The 15,349-nt window shown below is 47.2% G+C and overlaps 1 protein-coding gene across 1 annotated transcript in view; it reads right to left on the reverse strand.

The window, feature by feature from the left end:
• Positions 1-651: 651 nt before the first annotated feature.
• BLTP2 (bridge-like lipid transfer protein family member 2) overlaps positions 652-15,349 on the reverse strand; it is an 800,213-nt gene continuing 785,515 nt past the window's right edge. Inside the window, exon 39 of the mRNA XM_085649125.1 lies at positions 652-982. Coding sequence (XP_085505251.1) covers positions 797-982 — 186 coding nt within the window. The 3' untranslated portion in view covers positions 652-796. The remainder of the gene's footprint in view (positions 983-15,349) is intronic.

Raw genomic sequence — 15,349 nt, forward strand, 5'->3', positions numbered from 1 at the left:
GCTCCCACTGCAGCAGACACCTTCACCTCAGAAAACCCGGCCTGATATCTGCATCCTACTCACATCGATCCTAGAGTAAAGTAAATGGCTTATCTCAACATTGCACTCTACTGGACTGCAGTCAAGAGTGACTTGTGTTGAAATGTTAGTAAAATGTGGATGATTTTACTCAATATCTTTGTAAATCTGTGAAGTTTCTAAACTCCTATAACACACTGACATCTCTTACTGAGGTTAGTTGGCTTCTGTATCCTAGTAAGACACGGCAAGCCTGGCTCACAATCCTGATTAGCCTTCGTGCCCCTTCAAGACAGAGTTTCTCCAAATTTGGTTCACATTGATACCCTTTTGGGAAACAACAGATCTGTCCCGAGGTCGATTAGCCTCAATACTCCCTGTAAAATAATGTTAATTTCCCCAGAAACCAGTTGATCTAAGAACCCTTGTCACATACAGACACCCCCCCCCCCCCCGCCCCCCAGGTTAATTAATTTAAATAAGATATTGTTGGTTTATACCCAGGTTAGTAGGTCTTGATAGTTGTATAAGACACAGACTACTAGTCTGTCCCATAGCTGGTCAGCCAGGGCACGCATGTAATCACTGCTCACCTGTCCCCAGGACTAGTTAAGGCTTGATATCCTTGTGAAACATTGTCAGTATATTTCTGTGGCTGCCTAGGCCTAGCATCTGGGTGGGACAATATCAGTGTGTCCTCCATATTGGCTGATCATGGTGCCCTTTTCATACAGTGATATTTCAATCCGTGGCACAGTGCAATTTTGGTGCAGAGCTCCTATTTCCGCCTACTGAAGATCGATTTCTTGCCAGGGTTCTTGTCTCCCACACCTAGTCCTATAAGGAGACGGGCCTTCTCATCTTCTTCATGTTGCTCATGCCGGGTGGAGTCAACTTTACCCTCTGCCTTCCCCTTAGCATCAACGCCAGCCGCTGGCTTCAGCCGCAACTTCTCCTTAATGACCTGCAGGACAAATTGATAGCTGGTTACACCATGAAATCAAGAGGACTTAGCCATAATGGCCAACATAAATCCACAGCAGCATCAAATTACCAAGAGCACTACAATTTGGCTGTATATATGCCATCAATGTTAGGTTGCCAGTTCTATCCATATCATCAAAACAAATATGTTACTTACCTGTGGTAATGCCTTTTCTGGTGAAGATTATCTAACCACAGAATTCTTACCGTGTGAATACCCCCAAGGGCCAGACTGGATCAGAGTAATTTTTGACAGTAACTTCCTTGCATGTTGGTAAGTGGCGTAATGTGGTTCCACGCTGGATCTGTCCTGCTCAGGATGTGGAGTTGGAGGCCACAATATCTGCGCCACCTCCACTTGCTGTAGTCAGTTTCTTTCTGATCTTAGACAGTGGGTCAGACGTGTAGTCCATAGAATTCAGAGTAAGGCAGTGTGCAGATCTCTAGAATAGGATCTTATTAATGGACCACATGAGTCCATGCCAAAGGACAGGGAGAAGGGCAAGTCGGTGAGGAATCAGTAATTAGATTCTTTCTCTAGCAGAAAAGGCATTACTGAAGGTAAGTAACTTGCCCTTCTACTAGAGAATCTGACTTAGGTCGACAAGGTGTGCCTTCACACTCACGAGTGTCACAAGTGTACTTAGTTCATTGCAGCAGCAATTGAATGTGAAGAAGCAGGTTGTTGTAGTCCCACACAACCCACTCAATACATAGCTGAAGTGGTGTCTGTGCTTTCTAGGTTACTAATAGAGATCCGGGGATGTAGTGATAATTTCGAATCCCAATTTAGTTCTTTACAATATTACAAACAAGAACGGCTCTAAGAAAGACACTTTAACTAAAAATTGTTTATTTCAACAGTCTCATCTTATTGCTAAGCACAACTGAAATAACCATCCAGATTATTCAAACAGTACAAGTACATGTTGCAAACAGAGAATAAAATGAAAATCTCTACCATAGATGAAATGGCATCTAGCAACCTAGCACCCTAAAACCTATGTACTATGAGAGCATGGAGTAGTTTAACCTGGGTCTAGAGTTTTTTTAGAATCAATGCATTGCATACTTCTTCACAGCAAAACGCTGTTGTTAACAGCAGTCGGAAGGAAGTGCTACCTCGAAAGGAAAACATGCATAGGATCAGCTCCTCTCCTCTCAGACTTGGCCCTGTATCAACTTTCAGTGCAGAAATTGATGCTGTGGCATCACAGCAGTCTGGCAGTCTCTGTCAAGATCTTCTCTGGCAGTATCATGCATGATAGTCTAGGACGAAAAACCTCTCCTGACAAGTGGTTGATTGGTAGGCTTTTTACACTGTATCTTATCTTAGATGGGAATTTCTGACATAACCTTAGGAATGTCTGACATAACCTATGTGTATCGATATGCTAGTCTTAGTGTAACTGCCATTCGAAATCCGCTGGGCAAAGTCAGGTAAGTTCATCCGCCCTGGTGTTTAAGGATCCTACAAGGTACTGGGCAATCAGGGAAATACCCTGACCGTTCAGTTACTTCCAGAGACTTAGAGCCTACTGGCACAGGACCCATGACCCTACAACGCCTTTTTTATTGCAGTACCAGATAGTGACTGCGTGGTCTGTAGGAACCTTGGATGGGAGGAAAACATTCAATGCCAAATGAATTGCTTGCAACTCCAGCAACTTGATGTGGAGGCAAGTCTCCACCGAGACCAGAGTATACTAATCTACCCCTTTCCCAGATGACCCCCTTTCCCAGATGACCACCGCAACCCAGCAACAATGTATCCGTCACACCGTTAGCTCTTGGTAGAGTATGGAGATGGTTACTGCCGTTGGGCCACATGCAGTCGAGCAGCCACCACTGCAGGTCTTTCACAGTCTCTTTCAAAACCTGGATGGAATACGACAGGATCCCTTTGCGCTGAACCCACTGAGACTCCAGACCCCACTGCAGAGCCCACATGTGCCACCTGGCAGGGTCCACAAGCAGGATACAATTGATCAAGAAGCCTCAGAGCCATTCTCACAAAGACCCAGGTTAAGGGTTGAAACCTCAGTATCATAGCCTCAATGTCCGTGACTCTTTGAGGCAGCGGGGAGACTCAGAACACCGTATCCAGGGTGGATCCGAAGAAGGGGAGTCGCTGCTAAGGAGTGAATCGTAATTTTGACACATTAACAGAAAAGCCCAGCAATTTCAACAGGTTGGCCATCATCTGGAGGAGGTTACGACCATTTGAGGTGAGCCCACATTCAGTAGCCAGTCATTGAGGTGCGGGAAGATTGGTATTCCCAACCTCCATGGATGGGCTGCGGCTAACACCATCTCTTCCGTAAACATCTGCGGTGCACTGGTAAAGTGGAAAAGGGAGAAAGGAGAACTGGAAGTGCTCTTGGTATACCTGAAACTGCTGAATTTTCAGGGGTTGAAGGGCGGGGCTCTGAAAATAGGCATCCTGCAAATCCAAAGCCGCTATCCAGCCTCCTGGGTCAATGGCCAGAGTGAGCATCTTGAACGTGTCCTTCCAGAGGAAAAAGGTCAAAGGATGGAGATAAAGGATGGGACATTCGTCCTTCTTCAGCACCAAGAAATATTGGGTGTAACAGCAAGTCCCAATCTTTGATGCTGAGAAACTCTATATGGCTCCCTTGGCCAAGAGAGCCTGAATTTCTCCTTGGACTATGGACAGGTGGTCCTCCTGAAGGTGCTTGTGTGTTGGTGTCATATCCGGGGGGTGAGACAGGAAGGGAATGGGGCAATTGAGTTCGAAACATTGGAGCAACCATTGGTTGGATGTGATGCTCTTCCACCCTGGGGAGGTAGAGGTAATGCGGCCTCCCACCCAACTGTTGTATGCTGCGAAGGATGACAAAGTGTTTTTTTTCTGTAGCTGCAGGAGGGTGGTCTGAGTTTTAGGTAGATCGTTGCCCCTGGGGGCCTGAACACTGCCATCGGTGATGGCGTTGAGACTCGGGCTAGCATAGTAAGTCGTGGAGGTGGTGTGGGATGTTGCGTCAGTACAGGAGTCAGTGGAGCAGAGGTCGAGAAGGTATCTGGCCTCTGGTTGAGGTCCAATGGCACAAGTGGTGTCGGGACAGATCCGCTAGCGGTAACCCGACCCAAATTTATCCTCATACAGCTCTCCACTTTGATCGAGACCGGGCCTCCTTCAACTTCCATCATTGTTCTGCAATGGCAAGTTACATGTGGTGGCTGACCTTTCCATTTATCTTGACCCATTGGTCACACGATACTGAGTAGTGTTTGGAGACAAGACACCAGAGACAGACATAGTGGGTGTCGGTCACAGAAATCTGGCAATAACAGTCCTTGCATGGTTTGAGCCTTGTAGTTCAATGTAGGGTCATGTCCCTTGCACACCGGGAACACTTTCTGGAAGATATTCTGGAAAGCTGACTGGATTCGAGAGAGCTCTGGATCAGTGTAAGAAGGCGTGGAAAGAATAGAACTGATGTCAGTGCACGAAGATGAAACTGATATAGAGGCTCCGATGTCACATGCAGGACAGGATAGATCTGACATGGAGCTGCATGATGCCACCTACCAACGTGTGAGGGAAATGGCATCAAAAATCCTTCACCTTCAACCCGGGTGCTCAAAAATGAAAGTGTGCAAGGGATAGGGTGATCAGAACAAGAAACTATGTGTATGGCAAGTGGGATGATGACACTTAAAAACAGTTTATTGCTGGGAAGAAAAAGCAGTGACAAACCAAGTGAAGATAATCAAAAAATTTAGAGCTGAGGACTTGAAGGTGAGTAAAAGCTGTGATGGTGCACATTCACTAAAGATGCAGAGGCAACACGTGATAAGCTTATAAATATACCTATATATATATATATATAAATATATATATATATATAATAATAATCTTTGTCATGCAGTATTGTAACATTATTGAAAGAACGTTGTAATCAAATCAACTGTAAGGAATTAACTACGAAAAACGGTCTCTGAAGCGGTGAACGATATCGTGAGAATAACGAGGTGTGAATGAAGCCGATGATATGCGTTGCGCTTCAGGAAATAATTCCTATTTGAGTATAGAAATGTCACATCTGATAATCTTCCATGCCCCGCATGTGGCTGCTACGGTGACAATCTCCACCCTGGGTTGCAGCAATATGTGTAGCAACAAAGACTACAATGGAGTACCATCTGTTGCTCTTTCGCTGGTGTAGGATTATGAAGACTGTTGTGCATAGAATACAATTATCTGGAAAAATGTCCCTTGGCTCCCAAATATTACTTTTCCAGAACTGGAACCTTGAAGCCATCTCTTACATAAGGAAGCGTTATAACAAACTAAACGACCTGTGACTATCTGCCCAAACCAGCCCGATCAACAATGTCTTAAGGGCCTGGAAACATTTCTTATTCAACGGAATGGGTATGTTCATGAACAAATACAGACATTTGGGGAGCACTACTATTTTTTTAAGTGCTACCCAGCTGTCCTCGAAAATAAGCAATTTTATTCAGACATTTATCTATTGGGGTGATCTATCCACTGGCAGAGCATAGCTCAGTCCAACAATGGCCTGTGTATCACTGTCTATCACCTGCAGGTACGTAACAAAAACATCTATCTATCTGATTCTGAATTCCAACTCAGTTTTGATTGTGTTACCAGTGAGTGGAAATAGTTCAGTTTTATCTCAATTGATAAATATGCAAGAGAATCTGCCAAATCTAATAATCTCCCTCATCAGGGTGTTGCAATCAATAAAAGATCCTTAGTAGGCAGATGGTGTAGATTTTATGATGAAATTTAATAGGAGATAATAGTCTTAGTTACAGGTTACAGATGTGATGCAGATGTAATATCCATGCCCCACCAGGAGCAGCCTCTTGCTGCTCAGCCTGCTCACTCCAACTGATCTCTCAAGCATCCATAAACATTCTAACTCTGGCATCACGCATACACCCTCTGGCTGAGCAGCAGGTAGCAGAGAACTAAGGGGAGAATGCATCAGGCCTAATTCAAGATATAACAGAGGGGGGTGAAGTTATACACCGCTTACCTATCAAAAACCAGAATATCATCTGCATACATAGACAGCAGTAGGCAACATGAACGAAAATAAAGGAATCTGGAAATTACGTTCACACAGTGGGTAGGTTAATGGATCCATGGCCAGTACAAAAAGTACAGGTGACAAAGGACAACCATGCCTGTTGCCCTGGCTAATGGAAACATATCTGAAGTTAAACCATGTACACAAACTCTGGCTGCTGGCTTGGAGTATAACAGCAGCATTAGCTGTAGAGAGTACTCCCCAAGGCCGAACCTTCACAGTGTTACCATTACAAAGGGCACTCTAGGGAGTTAAATGCTTTCTTAGTGTTGAAAAGGACTGCTGCAAATGCTAGTTCTGGGTTTAGTTGATGTAGCACCACAAACACAGTAAAAAGAATGGATGCAGTGTGTACGAGTGGTATTTAAAGAATCTATTTGCAATAGGAGACTTGAATAAGGATGGCTGATCTGGTAGCTGAAGAAAAGCAAGGATGGCGGCAAGATAACCTTTAAGAGTGCCCAGAGCAGAACCCTGCTGGGCCAAAGAAAGTATGTACAAGAGGACCTCTGAAAAAGGGGCAGAAAGAGGATCCACAGCCTTTGCTGTGCACCATGCCACAAGATGACAGTACAGACTTCGGGCAGAAGGTCGAAAGCTGTCAACTGTCGCCGCTCAATCTCCACGCAAGGAGGAGGAGGCTGGACAGGTTTGGGTAAAGAACCATCCCCTGCTGCTGCGACAGATCGCGCTTGATCTTCTTGAGCCCCCGGGGCAGAAGTGGTACTGGTGGAAAAGCATACAGGAGGTCGCAGTTCCGCACGTGATGAAAAGCGTCACCGAGCAAGTGCCGTCTTGGAAACTCCAACAATCAGTACTGCTGACATTTCACATTCTCTTCGGTGGCAAACAGATCTAACCAAGACTCTCCCCACCGCTGAAAGAGACCTTGCACCACCTCCGAATGAAGACGCTATTCGTGATCGACCAAGCACCGGCAGCAGAGTTCGTCCGCCTTGGCATTTAGAGAACCCGCCAGGCATTGAACCACCAGGGTCATGCCCTGATGTTCCAGCCATGTCCAGAGGCGAACAGCCTCCTGACATAGGGTCCACGACCCCACTCTGCCCTCTTTGTTGCAGTACCGCATGGAGGTGGTGTTGTCTGTGAACACCTGCGCCACTTTCCCTTTGGGAGAGGGAAGAAATGCCTTCAGTGACAGTCGGATCGCCCAGGGCTCCAGCAGGTTGATATGGAACCTGGACTCCGCCGGAGACCAGATGCCTTTGATCTCCGCATCTCCCAGATGCCTGACCCATTCCTGGAGTTACACATCTGTCACCACTGTTAGACCTTGTTGGGGAAGGGAGAGGGATCTGCCTCTGACCCAAGCTTAGATGGTTATCCACCACTGCAACAGTTGTGCAGTTCCCTTTGAGATCTGAACGTAGTGAGAAAGATTCCCTCGATGCTGCGCCTCCTGGAACTTCAAGTCCCACTGCAGAGCCCGCATATGCCATCTGGCATGATCCACCAGCAGGATGCAGGAGGCCATGAGGCCCAGCAGCCTCAGAGTCATTCTCACTGAAAACCGGGATAGAGGCTGAAACATCAGTATCATAGCCCAAATATCCCGGACTCGCTGCTCGGGAGGATAGGCTTGAAACTGCACTGTGTCCAGAACAGCTCCGATGAAAGGGAGCATCTGAGAGGGAGTCAGGTGTGCCTTCGGCACGTTTATAGTGAACCCCAGCGAGTGCAAGAGGTCCACCTTAGTCTGGAGGTGGGAGACGACAGCCTGGGGCGAACTCCCCTTCAAGAGCCAATCAGACTGGAACCCCTGATCTGCGCAGATGAGCTGCGACCACCGCCATCACCTTCATGAACACCCGGGGGGCACTGCTAAGGCCAAAGGAGAGCACGGTGCACTGAACGTGCTTGTGGCCCACCGTAGATCGCATCTGTGGGCTGCCAAGATAGGAATATGGAAATAGGCATCCTGCAAGTCCAACGCCACCATACAGTCTCCCGGGTCGAGGGCAGACAGAACCTGAGCCAACGTGAGCATTTTGAACTTCTCCTTACGGAGGAAGCGGTTGAGGGCTAGAATGGGACGCAGGCCTTGGTCCTTCTTGGGCACCAGAAAGTAGCGGGAATAGCAACCACGACCTACTTCTATAGCACCCTTGGTCAAGACATCTGAAACTTCCTGGCGGAGAAGCACCAAATGATCCTCTGACATGCGATCGAAAGACGGTGGCATGGAAGAAGGGGTAGTGTCAAAGGGGAGGGAGTAGCTCCTTCAGACTATTTGCAAAACCCACCTGCCCAACGTGCTAAATTGCCTGGGGAGGAGGTGATGGCGAATACTGCCTCCCACTGGCCACTGATGGGCCTGAAACATCGGACTAGAAATGTTGGGAGGCTGCGGCGTGGGATGGGGGAGGGTGGACTGGCCTGCCTGCTGGCTCCCAGAACTGGGAGTTCGCTGGGTCCCACATCCGCGGCTATGCAGTGGCTGGGCAGCTTGCGTGAGCTGGAGGCTAGAGGGGCCAGACTTGGTTGGGTGCCCCATCCGTAGCCTCGAAACGGAGGAAAAGCAGACTGAAGTGGACGAGAAAGCGTGGCGAGGCCCAAAGAACTGGCCGTAACCTAAGAATCTTTAAAGCGGTCCAGCGCCGTGTCTGCTTTGTCACCACCACAGCATAGGATGCTCCATTCTCCGTAGCCACGGTAGGAGGGGAAAGCAAGCCAGTGTCTGGAGAAGTGTCCAGACCACTAGCGTCACCCAAGTCCTCTCACCAGTCAGGTTCTTCCAGCTGATCAGTTACAGAGTTCAGCGGACCCTCCCAGTGCTCATCACCACCCTCTCGTCGATAGGGAACACCAGGAAAGAACAGGGGAACAAAAGTACCCTCCGGCGTCGCTTCCGACATCGGCTGATGTTGGTCCGGCTCTGGGTCCAACTCGGGGATGAGGATGGGGACAGCATTGGTCGGGGACACGACCGGCGCCGTGGGCATCGTCGTCGTGATCATCGCCGGGGAAGGTCGGGTGAGATCGACCAGTGTTAATCTGGATCCAGGCCTGGAGGCGCAGGGGACCTCCGGCACCAGAGCCGCCGGCATCGACTGCCCAGGAACCCCGACCTGCTCCGCAGGGCCGAAAAGCACGCCGGCGGAGTTGGACTGCGCAAATATTAGCTGTTAGGCTTTGTAAAACTGAAGAAGTTGGGAAGGGAACGCTCTGGCTCCCAGAAATGTGGTGAGGCGCGGAATCGTCCCTGAATCAGGCACCGGAGACGGAGCCTTTGAGCGATGACGCTCCAAATGCTGCATATGTCAGCTGACCGACGGGTAGAAGGTGAAGAGCGCTTGTGCGTCTTTGACTTCTTCTTGTGTTTGGACTTACCCGCAGACCTCGACAACTTGGAGTGCGACGAGGAGTGGGGGCTCAGCGAGCAGCTTTGAGACATTCCTCTTGAATGAGAACGAAGCGGAGCCGACTGCCGGGACTCCAACAACTTTCGGGACGGCTCCCGCAAAGTCTTCGGATGCATGGCCCTGCAGTCGGAGCAGGACTTCGGGTCATGGATGCGCTCCAGACACCACAAGCACACGGGGTGCGGGTCCGTCACGACATCATCTTATGACAGGACCTGCAAGGCTTGAAACCAGTTCTACGCTGGGACATCCTTCGCGCACCAGGAGTCGAAAGACTCAAAAAGAAGTCGACAAAACATCGCAAAAAGGCTAGCCAAAAAGTGGCTAAGGGGTAGCTCTCTCCATATCTGCGCTAGGCAGGCATGGAAAAAAGAAAGAACTGACATCAGCACGCAGAGGCAGGGCCTAAGTAGGCTCTGCAACGTCATCCTGGGCACTGCTAAGAAAAATCTCCGGATCTAGTCTGATGCCTGGGAGAAATTCTAAGGGAAGGAATCTACAGCTAACTGTCTCTTTGAGATATAGCTAAACTGCCTTTACAATGCTCATTGTTTTTCTTCTAAATGGTGCAGAGGGTCAGGGAAAAACTGGATTGCTGTCTCTCTGTTCCTTCAGCAAAGAACTGTTAGTTTGTGGTATTACTGCTAACATTGATTGTTACAGTTCTGCCTATTTCACATTGCTTGTTCCGTCCACGGGATTAGATCCTCCGCTAAAGGACATCAACTGATCGGGATGTAGCAGCAGCAGCCAGTTTACTATTATATATTTCTTGTAGAATCTTTTTGCCTCAGCAGCATTTGTAAAATGTGCTTTTTCACATTTAGTTTGATCTTTAGTTTAGCAGGCTATTGCATTTCATGTCTTTGGCCTGGAGGATGACCTTCACTTCTACAAACTTGCGTCTAGCCTCCTGAACCGCTGACAAAGTCTGGACATACTGCCAGTGTTGTGTTCTGGTATTGTAGCAATCCCGTCTATCTTGTGATCCAGAGGGTCTGTAATATCGGTGAATGAGATGTCAATGCATGCCATGATATATGCACGCACAAGAACGTCAATACCAATAAGTGCAATGTCAATGTATGCCATATCTATGCATGCACAGCAATGTCAGTTCCAGTATAAACAATGTAGATGTACGCTATGACAAATGTACACATAATAATAAGATAGTCGATAAAAATATCAATGACCGCCATGTTATATGTGCATGTAATAACGAACTTTTATCATTGCTGTCAAATTCACCTGAGATTACCTCCCCATCAACCCAGAGTCAGAGATATGTGGCCAGACAGGCCCTGCAAACAAGCCTACTGATTGATAGGTACAGTTACACTTAGCCTGAAGACAAACGAGCAAACAGGGATAACCCTCACTGATCTCACAGATAGGCAGTTACACCACAAACAGGTCAGAGGAGATTGGCCCCAATAAAACATGATTGGCCAAAGGTGAGTGTTCCCAAAATACCATAAAGTCAGATGTCACATGTAGTTAGGAACACTCAGCAAATCAGAACACAGCATGCACACCACATGCAGTGATCATGCGCTCCCCATGCGGGACATCAGACACAAACACATTGGCCTACACTACCTATCTGCGAGGTTTAGAGCCACCTGAGTCCCCCTTATCAGATGGTAGTATTTATGCTTCATGACTAGGCCTGGATCTACATGCTTTACAAGAATGTGTAATGGTTTTATTGTACCTCAAGAACTGTATATATTACTGGCCAAAACTTCTGTACATTGAGACTGTCTTCAGACACAACTCTGTTGATGCTCTCCTGGCTGCTGAACTTAATTAAACCAACTTGTTCCTGTTTTGCCAAATGCCTCTTGTCTTTTCATTTTTTCAAGGTAAATTCATATGCGAGCAACAGGCCAAGGAAGTCGTGTGCTCAACCAAAAATGCCCTACAGGCTCAGTCAAAAGGTTCAGACAGCAGTGTTTCAATAAAGGAGTTTGGACATCCCATGTTTGTAGGCTCAGCTCTGCCTATGATTCTTATGTTATTTCACTGAGACCGTGCTCCCAATGTTTGTTCTTGGCAGGGATGGCACTGACCAGTTTCTCCATTTACAATAATTTCTCAGTAGTCACAGTAGGGTTGTCCTCAAAGTCTAAAATCCAGCATTCTGCCCCATCTAGTCTGACAATCTGGTGGTTGATTCTTTCTGTAAGATTGGTCCAGGCGGTCTCATCAGCATGGCATGGTTTGTTATGTATCCTAATGGCAGCAGCTGGACAGCTCGGCCTGGAGTTCTTGAGTTAAAAATCAGTTTCTCAACATTCAGGACAGTCTACACCAGTCTCTCCTTCGGGTAACAACAAACAAGTTACTTACCTTTGATATTACTCTTTTTGGTAAAGACTAACTGCAGATTCCTCACCTTTTGAATATTGCCCAGGCTTCAGACTGGATCCAGAAACTTTGAGCAGTACCTCGATCAGGCATTAGATGGCACCATGTGGCTCTGCACTGACGACGTTCCTCTCTGAAAATGATATGCAGGGCCCATATAGGCGCCACTCCCGAGGCTAATGTCAGTTGTTTTTAGAGGCTGTCCGCGTCCCCAGTCTCAAAGCAACAACAGCAAATTTGCTTTGACCAGTGGGCAAATTCCTAGAATTGGGATCTTATTAATGGATAGATCGCAGTTCACAGAACTGTAAGGATGAGAGGATTGTGAGGAATCCACAGTTAGATAAGAGTTTCAACCAGAAAGTGCATTACCAAAAGTAGATAACTTGTTCTTCTGTTAGAGACTTCTACCTGCAGATTCAGAACTTTTTGAATAGATACTAAGGCAGTACATATTTGAAGGAGGTTTGTGAATGGAATCAAACCAGAAAGTCCTGCCGGACTAAGCAGGCAAAATGCCCCCTCTCAACAAACCAGACTGCAAGACAATAGTGCTTCGTGAACATAAGGAGGGATGCCCATGTAGCCGCTTGGTAAATGTGCAGGACAGGGACACCAACACAGTGGAATCAGCTTTGGCTATGATCAAAAAAGCACGCAGTCCTTCTGGAGGCTGCTTTTAGGCAAATGCATAGCAGATCTTAATGCAGAGCGCGGTCCATTGAGAGATTGTTCTCTTCTGCACAGCCTTGCCTTTATTTGCTCGAAACATCTACTCGCCCACTCGCAATTGCGAGTGAGATTTTATCAGGTCAAGCTATTTTTAGAATTTACTCGTCCCTGCTGGCGAGTTAACTTAAGCTGAAAGAAACAGGTGTTCTTTTCATTCAGAAAGCGAATGAGCAATAAAGAGGCCTTTAAAACTTGTTTTCGTCTCTACACATTTGCAGTCTGTTCAAAGACAGAGGTAACATGTCAGTTTGTTTTAATTAATTGTTGCTTATCTGTTCCTGGAAAATGGTGTTTAATTTTCTTTCTTTTGTTATAGGTAGTGCTTTTTTGTCAAGTGAGTTATGTGACAATAATTGTGGAAAGAAGGCTGCAAAATATCAGTTTTTTTTTCTAACATTAAAACAGCTTGTAAATGAATAATACAAGTATATAACAGGAAGTATCAAATAACTTTTTTTTACATAGGGGCATAACAAATCAGCCCACTTTACTTCGTGATGTGACATTGTCCACTATATAGTTTTAAAACAATATGTCAGTGGGAAATTCTGTGGCCATTTGAAGGTAAAATCTGCTGATTGCAAATGACAATGTGCTGCTACTTTATGCTTTAGTTATGTATTTAATAAAAGTGAAAGTTTTTAAACATGATTTGAGAAATATTCCTGCCCCCGCACTGATGACAATGCGGTTAATGAACTGAGGCAAGTCAGCGGTCATGTGTATCCTATATGTGGCTAGATGTGTATTATATATGGAGCAAAACTTTACTCTAATAAATTGAACAAAGAGTTGTCTGTACAACAGACATGTCAAACTTGCGTATTTGAAGGTGCTTTCATGTGTGATCAAGAAGAAAAGAATAAGTTACTTACATTCAGTAACGATATATCTGTAAGAAACATTAGTAGTGATAGATTCCTTATATTAGAATTACCCCAGGCATCAGACTGGATCCAGAAAGTTTTCGTCAGCAGTACCCCTGTGCTTCGGAATGTGGTGTTGTGCGACTCCGCGTCCGTCGTTGGCGTCATGGTCGCCGAGATGACGTCGCGGCAGCTACTTAGACGCCGCCCTCGTGCACTGATGTCAGTTCTGTACACAAGACTTTCTGCGCCAGAAAATACTGACGACTTGTGCCTTGAAACTAGGGCCCTGAAAGGGATGACCCAATGCTGTAGTGGCTGCAGTCGCCCTGGTGGAATGGGCGCGCAGCCCCAACGGAGCTTCCTTTTTAGCCAGAGAAAAACAGGCTTTAATACACAAGACGACCCATCTGGAGATAGTCCGCTTGTGTGCGGCCTGACCTTTTTTGGCGCCAACGTAGCCAACAAAGAGCTGGTCATCCACCCGGAACGGTTGTGTGCAGTTCAAGTAAAACGTGAGCACCCGTTTTGGGTCCTGATGGTGGAGCCTCTCTTCCTCTCTAGAAGGATGTGGAAAGAAGGTGGGCAAAGGAATGGTCTGCCCGATGTGAAAGGCAGTGACAACCTTTGGCAGAAAGGATGGACGTGTCCTGAGTACAACCTTGTCCGGATGGACAGACAGAAAATTAGGCTTACAAGAAAGAGCCTGGAGCTCACTCACTCTCCTGGCAGAGGTGACGGCAACCAGGAAAGCAGTCTTCAAGGCCAGCAGACGAAGAGGACAATTGTGCAGAGGCTCAAAGGGAGCGCACATTAGATATGTAAGAACTAGATTCAAGTCCCACTGTGGCATTACGAAAGCAATAGGAGGAAAAAGATGAGTACTGCCTTTGAGAAATCTATTTACAACAGGGGACTTGAAAAGAGAGGGCTGATCAGGGAGCCTGAGAAATACCGAAATAGCAGAAAGGTAGCCCTTGATAGTGCCCAGAGCAGAGCCCTGCTGGGCCAAAGAAAGAAGAAACAGAAAAACTTCAGAAAGAGGGGGCAGAAAGGGGATACACAGCCTTTGCTGTGCACCATGCCACACATTTATTTCACCTGCAGGCGTATACCAACTTAGTGGAGGGACTCCTGGCTGCCAGAATTACATCAAAGACTTCAGGAGGCAAGTCAAAAGGAATCAGCTGCCACCACTCAATCTCCACGCGAAGAGGTGGAGGCTGGACAGGTTCGGGTGGAGGACCGTCCCCTGCTGCTGCGAAGAGGCAGTCGGATCTGGGGATCGATTGTCATACTGAGTAGCTCAGGATACCATACTCTTCGAGCCCAGTCCAGAGCCACAAGAATGAATTGAGCCCGGTCGCACCTGATCTTCTTCAGCACTCTGGGTAGAAGTGGTATAGGTGGAAAGGCGTACAACAGACCGCATCTCCACTCGCGATGAAAAGCGTCGCCTAGCGAGTGCCACCTTGGAAATTCCAAAGCGCAGAACTGCTCACATTGTGCGTTCTCTTCGGTGGTGAATAGATCTAACCAAGGCTCTCCCTACTGTTGAAAGAGACCTTGTGCCACGTTCGAGTGAAGACGCCATTCGTGATCCATCATGCACCTGCGGCTGAGTTGGTCCGCCCTGGCGTTCAGTGAACCTCCCAGGTGTTGAACCACCAGGGAAATGCCCTGCTGTTCCTGCTGGTAAGGCCAAAGGGGAGCAAGGTAAACTGAAAATGCTCATGGCCTACCGTGAAGCACAGGTAACGCTGGTGGGCCGGCAGGACGGGAATGTGGAAATATGCGTCCTGCAAGTCCAACGCTACAATCCAGTTTCCAGGGTCGAGAGCAGACAAGACCTGAGCCGGAGTTAGCATCTTGAGCTTCTCCTTCCGGAGGAAGTGTTTTACGTCCC

Source organism: Triturus cristatus, chromosome 3_2 (assembly GCF_964204655.1).
Source record: "Triturus cristatus chromosome 3_2, aTriCri1.1, whole genome shotgun sequence".
Classification (NCBI taxonomy): Eukaryota; Metazoa; Chordata; class Amphibia; order Caudata; family Salamandridae; genus Triturus; species Triturus cristatus.